The sequence below is a fragment of the Mchenga conophoros genome, linkage group LG4 (genome assembly GCF_057382185.1).
Source record: "Mchenga conophoros isolate Kocher_MC1m ecotype Shallow Benthic linkage group LG4, M_conophoros_male_GT1.1, whole genome shotgun sequence".
NCBI lineage: Eukaryota > Metazoa > Chordata > Actinopteri > Cichliformes > Cichlidae > Mchenga > Mchenga conophoros.
The window spans coordinates 2697283-2719847 of record NC_140529.1 but is presented as its reverse complement, the minus strand read 5'-3'; the positions used below and the strand labels follow the sequence as shown (position 1 = coordinate 2719847).

Here is a 22565-nt window from a genome sequence, read left to right as displayed (position 1 = left end):
AAATACAAAGTGATGTTGTGCACTGATTACCTCACACTTTCCATGTTTCCTTCTACAGAGGAGTGTCCGCCTGAGTGTTTTGTCTGATCTGTTGTTGATCGTCTCATTGACACTGCATGCAGATCTGACACCAGGGCTGGACTGGGACAAAAAATGGTCCCGGGCATTTTGACTGGAGACCGGCCCCCCAGGTATTAAAGGAAAAACCATGAAGCCTTTGAATGAAAACAAACGCTGTTGTCACAGTGATGGACGCTGTCTTGTTGGTATACATGCATCAGTCTAATAAACTTAAACCTGCACCATCCTCCCTGTCCTGGTATTCTAAACAGGAAGTAGACTGTTGGTCGAGTTAACCTCCTGAACATCTACAACACACGGTGGAAACCTGACATTAAGACAGAGACTAGAGGTGAGACATGATCATTGCTGATTACTGATGACAGATTTAGATATGTTTTCATAAACCTTTCATTTGCCACATCAATAAACAGCACGGCAGGGCAAAATATGTTTTCTAACATGGCAACCTTTAAAAAGTGAAAGGAGACAGAAAGACAGCTGAGAAAGAATCAAACGGACTTTTTGATGCATTTTACACACAGTACTGGTGCAGAATCTAGAAAATGTGGGAAACACTGGCATCATATGCAGTACTTACTTCTGAAGAAATTATGATGGGACCCTAAAAAATGACTATGTACAATAATGGATTTCTATACATTTTACATCAGATGGAAACGTTTGTTGTAAGATTCAGATAATTATTTATTAAAAGCATTTTAAATGAGAATAAGAAAGAAAAGTATTTCTTTGTGCCCCCCTCTCCCTGTTAATGCCCTACCTGCCCCCCTGGCAACACTTTGCTAGACCCGCCCCTGCACAGTTACCAGCTGTCAGCTACACAAAAAGGATCCTGGTGTTATTTGTCTCTCAGAAACAGTTCATAACTTCAACTCATTTTGGTTTTGTCATGTTTTGTTCTTTACATTGTCTTTCTTCTATATAATTGTTAAACATTTAATAAATATGTCTACAAAAAGATTTTAAAAATCAGACATTTCACACAGACACCCAAATGATTTCTGACTGATGAAGGGGGCTGAAGGTGCCCTGCTCTTGCCCAGCTTCTGCTGCTCTCTCCCTGCTCACTGTCAGCAGCTGGCAGCCTCGGTCCTGCCTGAGACTCTTCATCTATCAGTGCCAAAGAATATGGGAAATAGCAACGCACAACATGCACATTACAAAACAAGCACATGAATCAGCATTACATTCATTAGTGAAGTGCTGACGTTCGTTCCTAAACTTTGGGCCTTAATTAACATCACTGTGAACTAATGTTTGCTTTGCTTCTTAACCAGTGAAGCAGCGAGGGGCTTTCTGAGGTTCCTGCTCGTAAATGCCCAAAATGAGTCGAGTATTTCTCTGCAACTACAAACTCTGCTTTCATCAGAGGTGTAAATATTACAGCACTGTGTCAGAGTCACTGAGGCTGGAACACAGAAAAAGGAAGTAGATGTATTTATTTTTAGGCTTTATTGCCTGGAACCACTTTAAAAATACGCTTTGGGTCACAATTAACTGCAGAAAACCAGGAATCCACATATGAACATTATCTGTGCAGAGATTTATGCTTCTGAAGGTAAACAGTGAAAACCTGCAGCACTAAATGCACAGATAGCCAGGCGTTTCACATTTTGGGACCATCTGCCAGTTTTCATTTCTTAGGTATTGAAGAGCAGAAATGATTGAATTTTATTTACATGCTTAAAAATGTTTGCTTTTGAATATTATTTGAAGAATTACCCACACACTCAGGCACTGTGGGCCTGTTTCCCTTTGCACAACCGAGTGTTGGAAACGGGCCTTTTCTCTTTAAACTCTGAGGGGCTGTAACTTTGGCTTCTATTGGCAGATTTGCATGATTGACCCTCTTTTTAAAATAGTTTTAGCCAAGAGAATCAAGCTAACATCACTGTTTTTACGTCAGCTCACGTCACACGAGCTGTTTCAAGAAAAGTCCTCCTGTCACACAGCAATGCCTACATCAATCACACCACTCTGCTTAAATAATAATAATAATGTTTAGTGAAGCAGGTGAAGCAAAGGGCTGCTTTTAATAGGCTGGGAGACCCAGGTGTGCTGCTTTAGCTGCTGAGCCTCTCATGCTAGCCTCCATCTATAAGCTGGGATCACAGGAGCACTGCAGTCCTGATAGATCAAGGATTGTTATTCATGCAGGTGACAAAAGTTTACATTCACAGAGTCATAGGATTGAGCCTGGTTTGAAAAGCAGCTGTTTAATGCAGCTGCTTAGAGTTCACACACAGTAGAAGAATCAGACTTGAGTCACATTTCAAACACTGGAAAAATACTCAGCAAGTAACAATGAAAACAGCACAGACTCAGTATATCCTGTTCAGTCCTGTGTTTGATATGAATGTGCTGTTCAGAGAGGATCTCGTGTCCTCTTTTACAAAGCCTTTGTTTCATGATGTTTGTGTATAAATGAATGTAGGTGTGTTTCTAAGTGTGAAGGAGCCCTGGGAGAAAAGACTGAAGCTTGTGCCAAAGAACAAACAGGAAAGAAAGATCAGCATTAATGAAGACGAGCACAGAAGGAGCCCAAGCATGTGTTGCTTTTTCAGATTTCTCTAAAAGTGTGTGTTCATTTGTTCCATCCTTCACAACAAACAACAGCTGACAGACACACATGCACTCTGTGTCACTTCACAGGGGCTGATGAAAGTGGACACAGTAAAGGGAGAGCTGGACCTGCTCTACACATCCTGCACTCTGTTAACAGACTTTATTCTGCAGCATCAACAGATAAAAATATATGAAGATATAGAAACGTTTAACATTGTGACTGTTCACATTAGTGAAGCTGTTACTTTGCTGCCAGGTGGGAAAAGAAGCCTAAAGCTGAGTCTGATTAAACATCTGCTGCACCAGAGAGTTTCATGGCCCTGCTTTATCCTGTGCTTGCTGACCACCTCGTCCTGAAACCTCTTCATCATCCTCACAGTTGTGTGAAGAAAGAGGGAAGCAGGTGGAAACCATCTGTGCTGCTGTGTTCACTTGTGTGTGTGCGTCTATGGTCATATCTAATGTGTACCTACAGACAAACACAAACACCTGGCATTGCACAAGAGTCTCTATGGAGCAACCTGCAGATGTCAGAGATGTGATTAGAGGGTAAAGTGGACTAGTGAGAGCATCTATGTTGTTGTTGTCTGCTGGGGGACAGCATCAGCTCCAGAGATGCATCAGGATCAGCAAACTAATCTGCAAGGCTGCAAGTGTCACTGAAGGAGTTTGAGTCAGTGAGGGACTCAAACTCACACAGCTGGTCAAGAAGGCTCAGCAGCTGCTGTATTTCCTGAGGAGGCTGAGGAAATTTGGTATGTTGGCCAAGATCCTCAGCAGGTTCTACAGCTGCACTGTGGAGAGCAGCCTGACAGCTGCATCACTGCATGGTACGGCAGCACTACTGCAAACCGCAAACGCCTGCAGAGAGTGATAACAACTGTGGAGAAGATCATCAGGACCCCGCTGCCCTCTCTGCAGAGCAGCTACCATCACAGAGTCCAGAGGAGAGACACACCTCTGCCCTCGAGACGAAGGTTCAGAAGTGTGAAATGTAGAACATCCAGACTCAACAACTCCATCTTCCCCACTGCTATCAGACTCCTGAACAGCTGACCGACCTCAAACTGCAGTTTGCACATCAGGTCACTTTGCACACTAAGTTCATTTTGCACATTAAACTCCATGTACATCCATGTACATCGACATCTGCAGACCACACGTGTCTTCAGTTACTTATTTGTACTTATTTGCAGTTATTTATCTTTTTATTTTATTTTTTTAAGTTATTTTTTATCCTTATTTTATCTTTTTATTTATTCTTATCTTGTTCTTTTAACCATTATCTAACTTGGCATTGTGCACGGTGTGTTTAGATTCAGTTTAAATTCAGGGACACGGAGCCCCTGTTGATCCTCTACCTAATCACACGAGCCACAGTGTGAAAACGGGTGTGGGTCACAATCAGCCAAGGTTTTGGGTGAACCCATTGTGAGATCTAGCCCCACCCCATCATGTGATTTCCTGTGATCAAATGTCCCAGGATGTAAGTGGGCGTTAAGACGTCCATGTCCCTCTTCAAGCAACTTAAAGAAGTCCAGACGCTTTTCTTTCCAAGCTCCTTCAACAACATCATTCATAGAACAACTTCCAGCTTCTTTTGCTCGGCTACAGTTTGGATGGATTTGCAGATGCAACAAGACTAAAATGGTTAGGGTCAGGAGGTCAAAGGTCAGAGCTCCTGTGGGTCTGAGGGCGGCCTCACGCTGGAGAAGGATGAAGGAGTCTGACCTGAGCCAGTGTTTGACATGAACACATCAGCACTGCTGTCAGTGAGCCTAACGACAGCCGTTAGCATCATTTCAGTGTTTCAGTCATAGAAACACTTCCTGTCACTGTGGTGGTTACAGTGACATCATGCAGTTTGTGCTTTGACCTCCAGAGGGCGACAAATCAGCACAGACAGAGAGCTCCATTCAAACTTTGCTGCCATCAGGAATAATTCTTCAAATATAATCATCAGTGTTTGAGCAGTTATGATATCAGGGACAATCTAGACATGTGTGACAATACTGAACATGTCACATGACACACCTCAAACATCATGTGATCCACTCTCAGTCTGCACTTTCATTCATGACTTCAACAGGTTGAAATGAGCTTTGAAGAAACATTCAGTGAAATAAATCTTTCATGGATTCATGTGAGCAGCAGATGAACTTTGTACCAACAACATCTTCAATAACAGAGTCTGAATGAAGCTCAGGTGTTGATGCTGCTCACTGATTGGACGCTTGCTTTCAGCTCTGCTCTCAGTCTTTACTGCACAGGTGAAGGTAGAAAGTGTGACTGGATCTATAGACTGGAAACAGAGAAACATGCTGAACATTTGAAGCTTTGCAGCAGAAATGTTCATGTTACAAATACAGCAGAGCTGATCTGGGATCAGTGTGTTCACACCTGCAGCTACAACAAGGTTTCATGTCTCCACACGTCAGCATGTGAACTTTACTCTGACTCAGTCTGAGCAGTCAGACGGCATATTTTTAAAGTTAACACATCAGCACACACAGAGCTGAGCCCCTCCCACCTGTGCTGAGTTTCAGGTGGAGTCCCGCCTCCTTCCAGGAAGCAGCTCACCTGTGTGTCCGTGTTTAGTGTCCAGGTGTGGAGTGGAGCTTGTTGTTGGTGTGTGAAGAAACTGTAAGTTTGCTTTGTTTCCTCCTTTAACAGTTTGTCTTTAGGAACTTTACTGTTTGTTCAGCTCGTGTTTGATTTCTTCACACAACAAACTGTGTGTGTTTGTATTTCCGGTCTCTCCATTAAAGTCAGTGTGTAATGTTTCCTGGCTAACATCAGCTGTGTGCAGCTTAGTTCAGCACAAATCTGCCGCTCCATAGTTCACGGTAACGGACTCACAGCTGGACCAACGAGGCCGAGTGTGTCCGCCACTCTGAGCTACGTTCGTGTTTGTGTACTTGTAGTTTGTACTTTGAGTTCACTCAGAGCCCACAGAGGACGCAGCGTACGTGATGACGTCACAGCCCTTTACCTCCTTTACTGTCACTGTGATTAATATTTACACACGAGACACCTGCAGAGCTCTGACGCTAAGCTAGCACACAGCATGCTAACACTAAGCTAAAGCTAGGCTAGCCAAGAACCCAGAGTGAGGTTAAAGCTGAGTAAACACTGACCCCAGACCAGCACCGTGATAAAGTGAGCTGCTGCTGCTGAACTTGAACAGGTAACAAAGTGATGAGCAGTCAGGCTGCAGGTTTCTACCTGTTCATGTTTCCACAGTAGAATCACTTTGAAGTGTCTTTGTGCTGTTTCATCTTTGATTTGTGTTCATAAACACTCAGAGAAACATCACGTGACCTCATCAGGATCTGTGTTGGTGTGTGGGGCTGTACCTCAGCTTTATGTTGTTACATGCTCATTTGTTCATTTTAACATCAAAGTAATGTTATGAGGAGTAATGAAGTAACGTACTCCATTACTTTTAATCAAAGTGTTCTGTGTAATATGTGTAATAATGACTGTTTTGAGTAATGACCAACACTGATCACAACAAAGAGGAAATGCCTCCAACATGCACAAACATTTGAGCCACAACATGCAGTTGGGGGGCGATCGTGGCTCAAGAGTTGGGAGTTCGCCTTGTAATCGGAAGGTTGCCGGTTCGAGCCCCGGCTCGGACAGTCTCGGTCGTTGTGTCCTTGGGCAAGACACTTCACCCGTTGCCTACTGGTGGTGGTCAGAGGGCCCGGTGGCGCCAGTGTCCGGCAGCCTCGCCTCTGTCAGTGCGCCCCAGGGTGGCTGTGGCTACAATGTAGCTTGCCATCACCAGTGTGTGAATGTGTGTGTGAATGGGTGGATGACTGGATATGTAAAGCGCTTTGGGGTCCTTAGGGACTAGTAAAGCGCTATATAAATACAGGCCATTTAATGTGCACAAATGTCTTTGATATGCTGCTCAGTGATGGTGGTGACTGTCAGAGCAGAGCTACTGAGAATCAATAAGTAATATCAATGATGGGATCAGAATCACTAAATTCTTCTCATCCCTGTCAGTATCATACATGTGCTGTATAATGTGATAAATGTAGAGGTGCTGGCTGTTCTCTCACTCTGCTGTTTAGCTGTAAAGGACGCCTCCCTGCCTTTGTCTCATTCATGACCTTTAATAGTCTCTTCTAACATGCAGAGATCTGTATGATCTGTTTCATAGAGTCTAACCAGCCTGTACAGGTAACAACAACAGTCACTGCATCACTGACACACAAACGTCATCTCTGTCAATAACAACATTCATACATGGAATAAAAACACATCAGTGGATCATTGCTGGAGCTGATGTTTGTGCTCCTGGTGCAAAGGCTCTCAGTTTCCTCCTTGAAATAACATCAGTGGTGGGTCAGCGACATGCTTTCTTTCCCTCTCAGGTTTAAATATCTGGGACTCTCCACCGTTTGGTTTTAGAGCTGAAGAAGCTTCTTGGATGAAACGTCTTCCAGAAACTTAAAGACGTCTCTTTTCTCTCCAAGCTCCTTAGATCACATGACCTGGATGACTGAACCTACAGATATATTGACCTGGTTTCATGGTCACATGACAGGTCAGAGGTCAGCGACTGTAACTCAGTTCCTCCTGTTAATGTGAACTCACTGAGTGTTTGTGGTTTACCTCTCAGACTGACTGAAGACGATGATGGAGGAAGAGGAGGACAGAGCAGAGTCTGCAGGGTCCAGCTGTCCGTCTGTGAGGAGTGACCGGTCCAAAGGAAACAATCCAGAGTTCAGTGGTGAACCTGGAGCAACGAGGTCAGAGAGCTGAACTCACTGAGTAACAGAAATAATTCTGCACTGACATTATAATCAGTGTTGACTCTGGTTGATTGTCTGACTGTGTTTGTGAGCTGAGAGGAAATGAAAATGAGTTTGTAACAAAAATCAGTTTTGTCCAGTTTTCCTGTAAAAAGCTGAACTCTAATCTAAGAGGATGTTACTGACAGGAAACAGCTGCATTATCTGCAGTCTGTGTGATCACAGCTGCTTCAATCATGTTTGTGTCTGCAGAGGTCAGAGGTCACAGTCTGCAGGGTCCAGCTGTCCGTCTGTGAGGAGTGACCGGTCCAAACGTCGACCTCCAGACTTCAGTGGTGAACCTGGAGCAACGAGGTCAGAGAGCTGTGATGACTCCTTTACATGTTTGTGTTTCCTGGATAAATATGACCTGAAACATCCTCAGATTGTTACAAAGATTCATTAAAAAGAAAACAATGAAAGAGAAAAGATCCAAATGTTCGACTTGGTCATTTGCTGTTTGAGGACAGTGATGCTCATATCTGTGGGGAAAGTGTGACCTGAGTGGGTTCATGTTTGTCTTTAAAGAACAGAGCTGCTCTGATTCTCTTTGTGTCTGATCTGTTAAACAGTCTGAGAGGTCACACAGAGACCCAGCAGCTAAAGCCTGGATCATACTGGCTGCTGTTACTCCATCAGGACAACACTGAACCACAGTGGTGTGGATGTAGTGGATAAATCCCACCATACTGATGCTCAGAGTTAATCACAGGGAACAAAACCAGATGTTACCTTCAGATTGTGACCTTTGGAGTGGACGATGCAGATTTCAATAGAGAATAAATGTTGTTGTTTTTCAGCTGTGAAGAAAGAATCTAATTTTCTGAACTTAAGAATTTATGATGCTGGAAACAACATGGAGACTATAACACAACATTTCCACTGTGTTCATAGAATGAATGTAAAACTGTCAGACATTCATTAAATATGCAAAATGTCTACAGAAGCATCAGAGGGTCAGACGTGAAGCACTCAGTGATTTTGATCAAATGACTCATCAGTTATTGATCTGTACTACACTGATCTACCACGTTAGTAAAGCTGGTGTTCTGGTGGTGGAGGGAGACTCGGATCATGTTCTGGTTTTGGAGCAGTGATCTGCTGATGGTTCAGTTTGATGAGCTTCTTCAAAATCATCCCTGACATCACCACTGAAAGGACGTCCATGAAAACAGACTGAAAATTACTGATATGTTCACAATCTGAGAGTTTAAAACTTGACAGACTTGATTCAGATGAAGTTATTTGAGCAGAAACTCCTGGATCTTTATCCTGTGTTGATCTAATCCTTCATGGTTCCTCCACAGAGTGGACCAGCAGAGCTCAGAGGTTCCCAGTGGTCAGTCTGCCCAGCAGCATCAAACACAGCTGGACTCCATATTTATGGTCTGTACATGTACAACAACTACTGTTACATCTGTTCTGTTCACAGTCATCTCCATGCTGCTCTTTGTAGACCAGTGGATCGTCAGTGTGTCAGAATCAGAATCAGAATACTTTATTGATCCCTGGGGGAAATTATTTTTTGTTACAGTGCTCCATTTTAAACCAACATTAAGACAAGACAGACAATACACTAACTAAGAATAGTACAATATATACATATATATACATACATACATAAGTCACTTATAAATAAATAGTTGGAAAAGAAACATGTGTAGCTGTAGCAGCAAACAGTGTGTTAAGTGGATGCGTTGTACAGGGAGCCACAGGCAGGAAAGATTTCCTGTGTCGTTCAGTGGTGCATCATGGGTAATCTCAGTCTCTCACTGAACGAGCTCCTGTGACTGACCAACATGTCATGGAGTGGGTGGGAGGTGTTATCCAACATTGTCTTTATCTTGGACAGCATCCGCCTCTCCGACACCACCTTGAGGGAGTCCAGCTCCATCCCCACAACATTGCTGGCCTTACGGATCAGTTTATTAAGTCTGTTGGCATCTGCGACCCTCAGCCTGCTCCCCCAGCATGCAACAGCATAGAGGATCGCACTGGCCACAACAGACTCATAGAAAATCCTCAGCATTTTCTGGCAGATGTTGAAGGACCTCAGTCGCCTCAAAAAATAGAGACGACTCTGGCCCTTCCTGTAAAGTGCTGTGGTGTTTTTAGCCCAGTCCAGTTTATTGTCAATGTGTACTCCAAGGTATTTATAGTCCTCCACAATGTCAACACTGACCCCCTGGATTGAAACAGGGGTCAAGTGTTTCCTGGTCTTCCTGAAGTCCACGATCAGTTCCTTGGTCTTTGCCACGTTGAGCTGCAGATGATTCTGCTCACACCACGTGACAAAGGAGTCGACCACAGCCCGGTACTCTGTCTCATCATCCCTGCTGATGCATCCAACCACCGCAGAGTCATCAGAAAACTTCTGAAGATGGAGGTCTCTGTGCAGTGGCTGAAGTCTGTGGTGTAGAGGGTGAAGAGGAAGGGGGAGAGGACAGTCCCCTGTGGTTCCCCTGTGTTGCTGATCACCTTGTCAGACACACACTGTGGGAGACGTACATATTGTGGTCTTCCTGTCAGGTAATCAACAATCCAGGACACCAGAGAAGCATCCACCTGCATCGCTGCTAACTTATCACCCAGGAGGGTCGGCCTGATGGTGTTGAAAGCACTGGAAAAGTCAAAAAACATGACCCTCACAGTGCTCGCCGGCTGGTCCAGATGGGTGTAGACACGATTGAGCAGGTAGATGATGGCGTCCTCTGTTCCGAGACGAGGCTGATAAGCGAACTGAAGGGGATCCAGATGTGGTCTTACTATGGGTCGCAGCTGGTCCAGGATGAGCCTTTCCAGGGTCTTCATGATGTGGGAGGTCAATGCCACGGGCCTGTAATCCTGGGGGCCACTGGGACGAGGCGTCTTTGGTACAGGGACGAGGCATGATGTCTTCCACATCACCGGGACCCTCTGCAGACTCAGACTCAGCATAAACAGTTTATGAAAGACTCCACACAGCTGGGGGGCACAGGCCTTGAGGACAAGGGGACTCACTCCGTCTGGTCCAGCAGACTTGCCTGAGTGAAGTCTCCTCATTTGCATCTCAACCTGGTATTGAGTGAAGGTGATGGGTGGGGGAGGGGTGTCAGGAATCTCACAGGAGGCAACATGTGAAGAGAGAGGCTGGCACAGTGGTGTGGCTCTGGATCCCAGGCTGACTGCAGGTGAGGTTGTGGGGGTGGGAGCAGACACTGTGGTGTCGAATCTATTGAAAAACAGATTCAACTCGTCGGCTCTATTCTCACCTCCCTCAGCTCCCCTGCTGTTGGTTGGCCTGAATCCAGTGATGGTCTTCATGCCCCTCCACACCTCTCTCATGCTGTTCTGCTGGAGTTTCCACTCCAGCTTCCTCCTGTAATTGTCCTTAGCCTCTCTGATCTTGTCCTTTAGTAACACCTGGACCTTCCTCACCTCCTCTTTGTTGCCCCCTCTGAAAGCCCTCTTCTTGTTGTTGAGGAGGGCTTTGATGTCCTTAGTCACCCACGGCTTGTTATTTGGGTAACAATGAACAGTCTGAGCTGGAACAATGGAGTCGGTGCAGAAAGTTATGTAGTCTGTGATACACTCAGTAAGCCCATTGATGTCCTCGGCGTGAGGCTCACAGAGTGTTTCCCAGTCGGTCACCTCGAAACAGCCCTGTAGTTCTGCTAAGGCCTCCTCTGACCACCTCCTAACAGTCCTGGTGGTCACAGGTTCCCTCCTCACAATTGGCACATAGCGGGGGGTGAGGTGAATCAGGTTATGATCTGACCTACCAAGTGGGGGGAGGGAGGAGGAGCTGTATGCATCCTTGACGTGTCCAACATGGATCTGATGTTTGGCTCCATGATTTCAGTCTGATTGGCTCATTCATAAATATTCTGTTCCAGCTGCTGGAGGACAACATCATCACTTTTGTGAAGAACGAGCTGAAGAAGATCCAGAAGGTTCTGAGTCCAGATTACCCAGAATGCTTAGAGAGTCAGAGGAGCAGCAGCAGAGAGGCGTTTGTGAAGATCACAGTGGACTTCCTGAGGAGAATGAAGCAGGAGGAGCTGGCTGACCGTCTGCAGAGCAGTAAGAGGATTTATCTAAAGATTTAAGCTGCTGGATAAATGAGACATTTTCCAGAGATGGAAGATGGAGCAACATGTTTTAAAGATTAGTTCTTTTTGGAATTGAGTGTTTATTTTTCTTCTCATTCAGAACTTCAAGCTGCAGTTTGTCATCGTAACCTTAAATCCACCCTGAAGAAGAAGTTCCAGTGTGTGTTTGAGGGCATCGCTAAAGCAGGAAACCCAACCCTCCTGAATCAGATCTACACAGAGCTCTACATCACAGAGGGAGGGACTGCAGAGGTCAATGATGAACATGAGGTCAGACAGATTGAAACAGCATCCAGGAAACCAGACAGACCAGAAACAACCATCAGACAAGAAGACATCTTTAAAGCCTCACCTGGAAGAGACGAACCAATCAGAACAGTGCTGACAAAGGGAGTGGCTGGCATTGGGAAAACAGTCTTAACACAGAAATACAGCCTGGACTGGGCTGAAGACAAAGCCAACCAGGACATCCAGTTCATATTTCCATTCACTTTCAGAGAGCTGAATGTGCTGAAAGAGGAAAAGTTCAGCTTGGTGGGACTTGTTCATCACTTCTTTACTGAAACCAAAGAAGCAGGAATCTGCAGCTTTGAAGACTTCCAGGTTGTGTTCATCTTTGATGGTCTGGATGAGTGTCGACTTCCTCTGGACTTCCACAAAACTACAATCCTAACTGACCCTAGAGAGTCCACCTCAGTGAATGTGCTGCTGATAAACCTCATCAGGGGGAAACTGCTTCCCTCTGCTCGCCTCTGGATAACCACACGACCTGCAGCAGCCAATCAGATCCCTCCTGACTGTGTTGGCATGGTGACAGAGGTCAGAGGGTTCACTAACCCACAGAAGGAGGAGTACTTCAGGAAGAGATTCAGAGATGAGGAGCAGGCCAGCAGGATCATCTCCCACATCAAGACATCACGAAGCCTCCACATCATGTGTCACATCCCAGTCTTCTGCTGGATCACTGCTACAGTTCTGGAGGATGTGCTGGAAACCAGAGAGGGAGGACAGCTGCCCAAGACCCTGACTGAGATGTACATCCACTTCCTGGTGGTTCAGGCCAAAGTGAAGAAGGTCAAGTATGATGGAGGAGCTGAGACAGATCCACACTGGAGTCCAGAGAGCAGGAAGATGATGGAGTCTCTGGGAAAACTGGCTTTTGATCAGCTGCAGAAAGGAAACCTGATCTTCTATGAATCAGACCTGACAGAGTGTGGCATCGATATCGGAGCAGCCTCAGTGTACTCAGGAGTGTTCACACAGATCTTTAAAGAGGAGAGCGGACTGTACCAGGACAAGGTGTTCTGCTTCATCCATCTGAGTGTTCAGGAGTTTCTGGCTGCTCTTCATGTCCATCTGACCTTCATCAACTCTGGACTCAATCTGATGGAACAACAACAAACTACGTCCAAGAAATCTAAATTATTTAACAAACCAAAACTTCAATCTCTCCACCAGAGTGCTGTGAACAAGGCCTTACAGAGTCCAAATGGACACCTGGACTTGTTCCTCCGCTTCCTCCTGGGTCTTTCACTGCAGACCAATCAGACTCTCCTACGAGGTCTGCTGACACAGACAGGAAGTAGCTCACAGACCAATCAGGAAACAGTCCAGTACATCAAGAAGAAGCTCAGTGAGAATCTGTCTGCAGAGAAAAGCATCAATCTGATCCACTGTCTGAATGAACTGGATGATCGTTCTCTAGTGGAGGAGATCCAACAGTCCCTGAGATCAGGAAGTCTCTCCACAGGTAAACTGTCTCCTGCTCAGTGGTCAGCTCTGGTCTTCATCTTACTGTCATCAGAAGAAGATCTGGATGTGTTTGACCTGAAGAAATACTCTGCTTCAGAGGAGGCTCTTCTGAGGCTGCTGCCAGTGGTCAAAGCCTCCAACAAGGCTCTGTGAGTAAATCTGTGATCATGTTTATTTTTAAAATGTTGATTAAAAGTGGTCATAGATTTCTTCCATGACAGATCCATGTCCTAAAACCATGAGACAGCGTAGTTGTATAGTATAAAAGAAAAAAGGAGAACTTTTGACCACAATATTGTAACTTGAATGAACTTTTGATACAGCCTTTAAACATAAAATTTATGAACAGAATCGGTGACAAAGGGCAGCCCTGGTGGAGCCCATCACCCACCGGACTTATTACTATCCAACGTATTGCCGGCTATGCCAACCAAGCTCTTGCAGTGGTTGTAAAAGGATCGAATGGCCATAAAATGTTTCTCAGTTTTATTATTTTCAGTCACATCTGTTTTTGATTATTAACTGAATATTTTAAAATTCAGGCTTTTTATGTTATACAAAACATCATATTTTCTTATGATGTCTTGTATTGATTCTGAAGGAATAGTTTTCATCAGTATCGCAGATACCAGCCTGAATTTTACTTTGTATTGGATCAGAAAGGAAATCAGTGGCATCACACATCACTTACAGCAACTTCAGTACCTCTTCATTTTAATAAACTGGGGGGAGGTGCACCAAGATTCAGTATGAGATAAAGAATTATTTTTAACTGTAAGGTTGGAGAAATCTGTTGTTGGAAATTGGAAGAACAGGTCATCTTAAAAATCACTGCATTGTAGTTTTATTCAGGCCCCTTCAATCTGTGATCGCTGTTGCTTTGCATTGTAAATGCTACTATTACAAAAGTCACAAATATTAGTGTATGTGTGTGTTGTTGGGTAATAAACCAAAAGAACAGAATCTACCAGCACCTCACTGATTTCTGCTTAAAAACAATAAAAAAGCAATAAAGCTCTGATTTGTTTGGTTGATCTTGTCTCCCTTCCACCTTGATTTCAGACTGAGTGGCTGTAACCTGTCAGACAGAAGCTGTGAAGCTCTGTCCTCAGTCCTGAGCTCCCAGTCCTCCCATCTGACAGAGCTGGACCTGGGTAACAACAACCTGCAGGATTCAGGAGTGAAGCTTCTGTCTGCTGGGATGAAGAGTCAATACTGCAAACTGGAAACGCTGAGGTCAGATCAAGCAATATCGATTTTTTTTTCATCAATTAACATCATTTAATCAATTTCATTTGGAAAAAATTAACAGTGTTTATGTTTTGTTTTTTTAATGAATCCATCCAAATCACACTAAACTGCCACATTTGTCTTTTGTAACATGAGGCAATAAGGATTCCAGCATGTCCTGAAACAGTGTTGAAATATTGTAAATGTAGTAGCTCCTCATGGCACCATGAATATACTTTAACACAAGTGTTTCATGTCTTCTTGTCATCCTTTCTTCAGACTGAGTGGCTGTAACCTGTCAGACAGAAGCTGTGAAGCTCTGTCCTCAGTCCTGAGCTCCCAGTCCTCCCGTCTGACAGAGCTGGATCTGGGTAACAACAACCTGCAGGATTCAGGACTGAAGCTTCTGTCTGCTGGGATGAAGAGTCAATACTGCAAACTGGAAACGCTGAGGTCAGATCAAGCAATATCGATTTTTTTTTCATCAATTAACATCATTTAATCAATTTCATTTGGAAAAAATTAACAGTGTTTATGTTTTGTTTTTTTAATGAATCCATCCAAATCACAGTAAACTGCCACATTTGTCTTTTGTAACATGAGGAAATAAGGATTCCAGCATGTCCTGAAACAGTGTTGAAATATTGTAAATGTAGTAGCTCCTCATGGCACCATGAATATACTTTAACACAAGTGTTTCATGTCTTCTTGTCATCCTTTCTTCAGACTGAGTGGCTGTAACCTGTCAGACAGAAGCTGTGAAGCTCTGTCCTCAGTCCTGAGCTCCCAGTCCTCCCGTCTGACAGAGCTGGACCTGGGTAACAACAACCTGCAGGATTCAGGAGTGAAGCTTCTATTTTCTGCAGTGGAGAGTCCAAAGTGTACAATTCTCAGGTCAGGATTCAGTCTTTTCTGATGATGATTTAAAACCTGAGTCAGGTCGATAAATGGCTTACTCATTTACAACAGACATGATTTGTCAAATCACCTTATATCTAACCCAAAGGTCCTGTGTTTTACTACTTTGATTTTTTAGTAAAACACAGGACCTCTTAATATTTATCTAAGAGACCATATATAATTTTTTTCCCTGGATCATGTGTGTACCCTCCTGGTTGGAGCTCCAGCAGCCTGTATCAGTGAATGGGACTTTAAATGAAATTGCTGCCCCTGTCAGGAAGAGGTCTGAGTGACACACAAAACAGAAAATATGAGCACTGCATGTGTCTGAGGCTACTCAGATACAGACCTGAATGAGACACTAACTTTGTCTCTGAGAGATAACTTTTATTATTAAATACACTTCATTTCTCATCTGTGTAGAGAATGTAGAGTTTGACATGCTAATATTACAAAATGAAAAATCACACTGAGTCACAAAGAAATTGTTTTGGAGTATTTATGGTTCAGCTGATGAAATTGTTCAAACAAACCAGTAATTTACACCGAAACAGCACAAGTGAAACTTTTTCGAGGGACTTACACTAAGCTTGTCCTGGTACACCTGTAGAGCCCAGCTTCTATGGACCATGAGCTTAAGTCCTGTGCTGCTCTGATTTATTGCCTGTGCTGTCTTTCAGTTCAGCTTTGTCGAGTCTCTGGTAGGATTTCTTTTACATGACCTGTGTAAAAACAAAACAGGAAACACATTAAGCTGAAGTAAGATGCACAATTTGAAAAATGGGGCACAAAAAATGTTGCTGCTTTCTGGAAAGTGCGTCTAAGAAGACCCAATGGAGAAAGTGAAGAGAAAAATCAAAGATTAAGAAGAAGAAAATGGCAGAGGCAGTTTCTCTTGGACTGCCTGCAGATGGGGTGAGACTCTAGAAACAGGGATGATTGGAGAAAATGCAAAGAGGCCATAGGATAAACCAGGAGATGAATACTCTGGTGTTCTGGGGATAGTGGGAGTGAGAGGGAGAGATGCCAGTAAATGATTTCAAGGATAAATTTGAGAGAATCAGAGCTAAGAAACCAAAGCAAGTGGGGAACTACAAACATATGGACAGACTCATAATTAGGCCAAAGACACATTAAAGCAATTATTACAGGTTTAGAAACAGGGATGGATATGAAGGAGCTTAGCATGAATTTGCATTGAGGAAAGAATAGCAACGAGCATCAGAGGAAACAGTTAGGAAAACTAAAAGGATGTACTGGCAGGAATACTGCAGTACTTTAGGAAGAACTACCGTATTTCCCGGACTACAGAGCGCACCTGAATATTAGCCGCACAAGCTAAAATCAGGGGAAAATCCTGTTTTGTACATACATTAGCTGCACCTGACTAAAAGCCGCAGGTGTTTCAATGTTGACTTATAGGAAAGAGATGGCTGTTTGGAGACACACCCCTTTTATTAATATTTTGAAAAACAAGTTATGGGTACATATTTGCATAACTTTTTAGGTATATGTACAAGTAGCGGTAATTACAAGTACAAAACATGTACTGTGCTTCATAAATGAGTAACAAATGTAGTACATAACAGTAACCTACAGCACACCAGAACAATTGATTCGGACTACCTTTTAGGCTCAGGTGCAGTGACACGGCTTTAACAAGAAGAAAAGTCAGTCATTCACCACCATCTTCCTGCGCACTAAAACCACCAAAGTCCTCTCCTCCAGTGTCGGAAACAAACAGGCTCAGGGTGGCTTCGTCATCCACTCTCAGCTTCTTTCTTTCGTTGTCACTTTCAAAACCAAAGAAATCCTCATTGTCAGTGTCAGAGTCGAACACCCTCAGAAGGGTCGTGGCGGTGTCCTCCTCTCCATCATGCAGCATTCAGCCCTTCGAAATCTGTTGGTGATCGTGGATGTTTTCACACTTTTCCACGCTGTCAGGTTCCACCGGTGGAGTTGGGCATAACTTGCTTTTTGCAAGTTTATCGCCGCTCATCATCCAGGCCTCCAGCTGAACGGGTAGCGCTACTTTGAAGTTTGTTTTTCGCGCTACCTCGTACTGCACTACGTTGCCTGACGGATGGACATGTGACCAACATACCACTCTTGAACCCCGATCCTTCCGCCAGGCAACGTAGTGCCGTACAACAGCGGAACAAACAAAACAAATCCGCTCATGGACAATCCATAGAAAAGCCGCACCTGACTAAAAGCCGCAGGGCTCAAAGCTTGTGCAAAAAGTAGCGGCTTATAGCCCGACAATTACGGTACACCAGTTCAGAATGTGTGGAGTACAGTTAAGAACATGAATGCAGACAGGAAACAACAGCAGCTGTTGTAAAGTAAATTCAAACTCCTTCATTAAATGCAGCTGGTTGAGTTGAAAACAATGGAGAATGATTGTGTTACGTTGTTTATTCTCTATAGAAATGGAGCAGGAGTGCATGCAGAGCTGGACGTGGGCTGTATATACATGCGTGTATCTGTTTTGTCTGTGAGCAGAGAAAACAAAGCGCTGGAAATGTCATATTGAAATGTTAAATCAGGAAAATCCTGGAGAAGAGGATAGTTCTAATGTTCAGTTTGTAATGTTGAATTCAACACAGCTCTTAAATGCATAAAAATGACTTCACCTGACGTCAGACTGAACAATCGGATTAGCTACTGATATTGATTTAACCCGTTTAGACCTACCATAGAACCAAGTCCGCCAGAGCTTATATTATATTTTTACATGCTGTAGAGCCATTTTTGGGAGCATTTCAAGTTGCTATACATCAATACAACCATTACAGCCTAAATTTTAATAATATGTATGTATTAAGTGCATAGTAATTACATAAATTGCAAAAAAGTGCAATAAACTACAAAAAAATTGAAAATCGTTTTTGTTTTTTTAACATATATTTCTAGTTAGAGAAATTTAAGAGGCTTATCCCTCAAAACTGTAAATACAAAAAAGTTGCACAAAATAGTTTCCCACCTCAGGAAATTTATTTTGAGTGCCTTCATAGTTTTATTTTTGAAATACACCAATTTTTATATACTGCAGGAAAAACGAAAATAAATATTATACTGCAAATTTGCAAAATAACAGCATATGCATCAAAATAAACTATTTCCAGCAGAGCAATATGAGTCCTAAGCATATGTGGAAGGAAACTGTAACCTAGGACAAGCTGATGGCATAAGATGTAAATACAACTCCTCAGGTTTCATATGCAAAAAAAATTATTGCGCTAGCTCACGTGATTACAGTGCTACCGGGATTTAAAAATAGTTGCGCAAAACGGAGTGTGCCCACTCTGACCAGTTTTAAAGGGTTAAAGCAAGAAAATATGCTATTAGCATTAGATGCCAATTCCTATTAACCTTAAATTAGCATTACCTGCTAATGGCAGTCTACTTAGCATTAACTCCTCACTAATGTAATGCTAATCCACATCAAATTATCTTTAGCTTTAGCATTAGCTGCTAGCTTCAGCCTACCTAGCACTAGCTGCTCACATTGTTAAAAGGGAAGAGAAAACGATATTAGCATTAGCTTGTAATAATTATTCACCCCTAATTAGAATTAGCCACTAATGGCAGCATACTTAGCATTAACTCCTCACATCGTTATAATGCAAATGATGCTAACTTGCATTAAATTAGACTGCTGTTATTAGCTAATGCTATTTAGCAGTAGCTGCTCACATTGCTATAAAGCAAAGGAAAACGATATGAGCATTAGGTTCTAATGCGTATTTGCCTTAAATTAGACGTAGGTGGGCAGCACGGTGGCACGATGGTTAGCACTGTTGCCGCACAGCAAGAAGGTCCTGAGTTCAATTCCACCATCAGGCCGGGGTCTTTCTGTGTGGAGTTTGCATGTTCTCCCCGTGTTTGCGTGGGTTCCCTCCGGGTACTCCGGCTTCCTCCCACCGTCCAAAGACATGCAGCTTGTGGGGATAGGTTAATTGGATAATCCAAATTGCCACTAGGTGTGAATGTGCGAGTGAATGTGAGTGTGAATGGTTGTCTGTCCCTGTGTGTTAGCCCTGCGACAGACTGGCGACCTGTCCAGGGTGTACCCCGCCTTTCGCCCTATGACAGCTGGGATAGGCTCCAGCGCCCCCCGCGACCCTGAAAAGGATAAGCGGAAGCGAATGAATGGATGGATAGACGTAGGTGCTAATGGCGGCCTACTTAGCATTAGCAGCTCAGATGTTGTAATGCTAGGGAAAAGAGTGTTAGCATTAGCCGTTCACAATGTTATAAAGTTAAGGGAAATAGTGTTAGCATTAGCTACTCACATTGTTAAAAAGTGTTAGCATTAGTGCATAATGCTAATTCACATCAAATTAGCATTAGTTAATAACGGCAGCCTATTTAGCATTAGCAGATAATGTTGACCTTGGCCCACTGGAAAAGTTCAGAACTAAAGATTTAGGAGTGTTTCTCGATAGCTCTTTCTCGTTTGAGAAACAAATAAATTCTGTTATTAAAACCAGCTGTAAGGTTTATATTGTTGATTGTCATTTATGCTTAGAAATATTTACTCATATATGCTTAGAGTTGTATAATCGATTGCATGATGATAGAGGTTTGATCCTTAGTAGTCTGTAAAGACTCTGTGTGCCTTCCAGAGTGCTCTGGCATGCACACACCACTTGGGGCCATGAGAGAGGTCGTACCCTCTCTTACTGATTTATGGTGTAGGACAGGGGTCTCAAACTCAATTTAGCTGGGGGCCGCTGCAGGCAGAGTCTGGGTGAGGCTGGGCCGCATTAGGTTTTCCACAGGAAAGGCATGGTTAAAAAATTCCAATCTTCTCAAATCTCTTTATTTTTATTTTTTAACACAAAATATTAAAAATAAATAAACAAATTAAGAATTAATAAGAAAATAAATCAATCAGTAATACATAAATAAAACAATAATAAGATATTTTTAGTCAGTGAACTTGTGTGTTTCTTTCAGTCTTCTATATCTGCTGTATTTAGATTGAAATGTCTGTATTAACAGTTCTATAACCTTCTTCTGAACATGAATGGAACACTGTAGAAAATGAACTGTTCTTCTGAACATGGCTTCTCTTGCCTACTCCTTGCTGCTAGAGACCTGGCAGCGTTTCCTCTCGCATAGCCGAGCCAGATTTGGCCTGAGGGAGGAAGCAGTTGCGGCCCTCAGTATGTCTTGAAGATGATCATCCGTAAGTCTGGACCTGTACTTGGACTTATTGAAGTTCAAAGTGGAGAAGAGCTTTTGGCACAAGTATGTGCTACCAAAAAGGCACATGGTCCGCTTGAACATTCGGGAAAGCCGAGGGAAACTAGGGCTCAAGTCTCTCAAAAATTGTCCAAGCTTGTCTGCTTTTCCACTCACCTCCCTGAACTTTGCTTTGAGTTCAGAGTTGCACTGCAGCTCAATGAGCTCCATTTGAAGCACAGAAGGGGCATCTTGCACATCAAAGGAGAAGGGGTCTGCAAAAATGTGAAAGGTGGCTCTGTGTGTCTTGAAGTCAGCAAATCTGTGATCAAATTCCTCCTGTAGCCTCAAAATGACATCAACATACTCGTCAGCACTGAATGGTGTGCCTGCATCCACGAGAGCCTTGCATGCTGGGAAATGGCAAAGGTTTGTCTGAGAGAGCTGAGCTTTCCAGAGCGCCAGTTTTGTGGAGAATGCTCTCACGTTGTCATAGGCAGCACTGACAAGTTGCCCCTGGCCTTGTAACGTCTTGTTCAGTACATTAAGCTCATGTGTCATATCAACAAGAAAAGCTGAGTCCATGAGCCATTTGGGATCAGTTAGCACAGGAACACTAACTCCATCCTTCTCCATGAAGGCTTCACTTCTGCTCTCAACTCAAAAAGTCTCTTTAATACATTTCCCCTGCTGAGCCAACGTACCTCAGTGAAGTCGAGCACATCCCCATATTCTGACTCCATTTCCTCTAAAAAAGCTCAGAACCTTCGGTGCTTTAAGCCCCTGGATCTGATTTGGTTGATGCATTTCACAACAATAGACATCACATTGTCAAACTTCAGGCATTTGCTGCAAAGGACCTGCTGATGGATGATGCAGTGCAGAGCAATGGCCTCCTCCACGCCTTCCTCTTCCAGTTTGTTTTGTGCCACCAGTCCATGTTTCCTCCCTGTCATTGATGGCGCTCCATCTGTTGTTATTCCAACAAACCTCTTCCATGGCAAACCAACATTCTCAATGGCATCACACAGCTTGTAAATATCTGCTGAGCGGTGGTCTGGCCATGCATTGGAATTACTGTGAGCAGCTCCTCCATCACTTCAAAACTGTCATCAACACCACGGACATACATTGGGAGCTGGGCAGTGTCGGTGATGTCTGTGGTCTCATCAAGAGCGACTGAGTATACACTGAAACATTTGGCTTTCTCACACAGTTGGTCATAAATGTCACTTGACAGGTCAGAAATGCGATCTGCTGCGGTGTTGGCAGAAAGGCTGATGTTGCTAAACTGACCTTTCTTTCCCGGACAGACTATATTTGCAGCCTGCAATATGCACTTTTAGACAAATGCACCTTCTGTGAATGGCTTCCCTGCTTTAGCAATCATCTCACTAACCACGTGGCTCCGACTGCTGCATTATTCTCTTTGGTTGCTTTCTTGGAGAAATCTTGCTGCCTCAGTAGATCTGTTTTAAGACTGGCAACCCGGTTCGCTCTCTCGTCTCCCTGGTATTTTGCATCCAGCTCAGCATGTCTAGTTGTGTAATGACGTTTCAAATTGTATTCCTTGTGCAGCGCAACTTTCTCTGTGCAAATAAGACAGGTCGGGGTGCCCCTGTGCTCAACAAAGAAATATTGCATTTCCCACTTTTCCTGAAATTGTCGGTGCTCATCACCAACCTTTCTCTTCACCGCAGGCTTTGAAAAAGACATGTTTGGGGCTATGTGACATTTATAATTCTACTTGGTGTCACTGTCGCATTGAAGTTTCAATCAAGCGTTTAGCCGACGGACGGGGAACGTCTCAACGCGTAGAGAACGTCATTTCTGCTTCTTTTTCTTGCAACCGTAGCACGGTGATCGGCAGATAAAAAGCCGGTAGCAGTCTCCTTTGTTTTTACGCTCGATGTTCATGTCTTTCATGACGACACGAACACCG

The 22565-nt window shown here is 43.6% G+C and overlaps 1 protein-coding gene across 1 annotated transcript; it reads left to right on the top strand.

Moving 5' to 3' along the window:
• The first annotated feature begins 5199 nt into the window (after positions 1–5199).
• On the top strand, positions 5200–13453 carry LOC146575272 (protein NLRC3-like). The gene is made up of 6 exons (XM_085269951.1): positions 5200–5292; positions 7286–7415; positions 7671–7772; positions 8765–8843; positions 11333–11519; positions 11649–13453. Exons 2-6 carry the CDS (start codon positions 7300–7302, stop codon positions 13451–13453), a joined length of 2289 nt encoding a protein of 762 aa, XP_085126077.1. The 5' UTR covers positions 5200–5292; positions 7286–7299.
• Positions 13454–22565: the final 9112 nt, after the last annotated feature.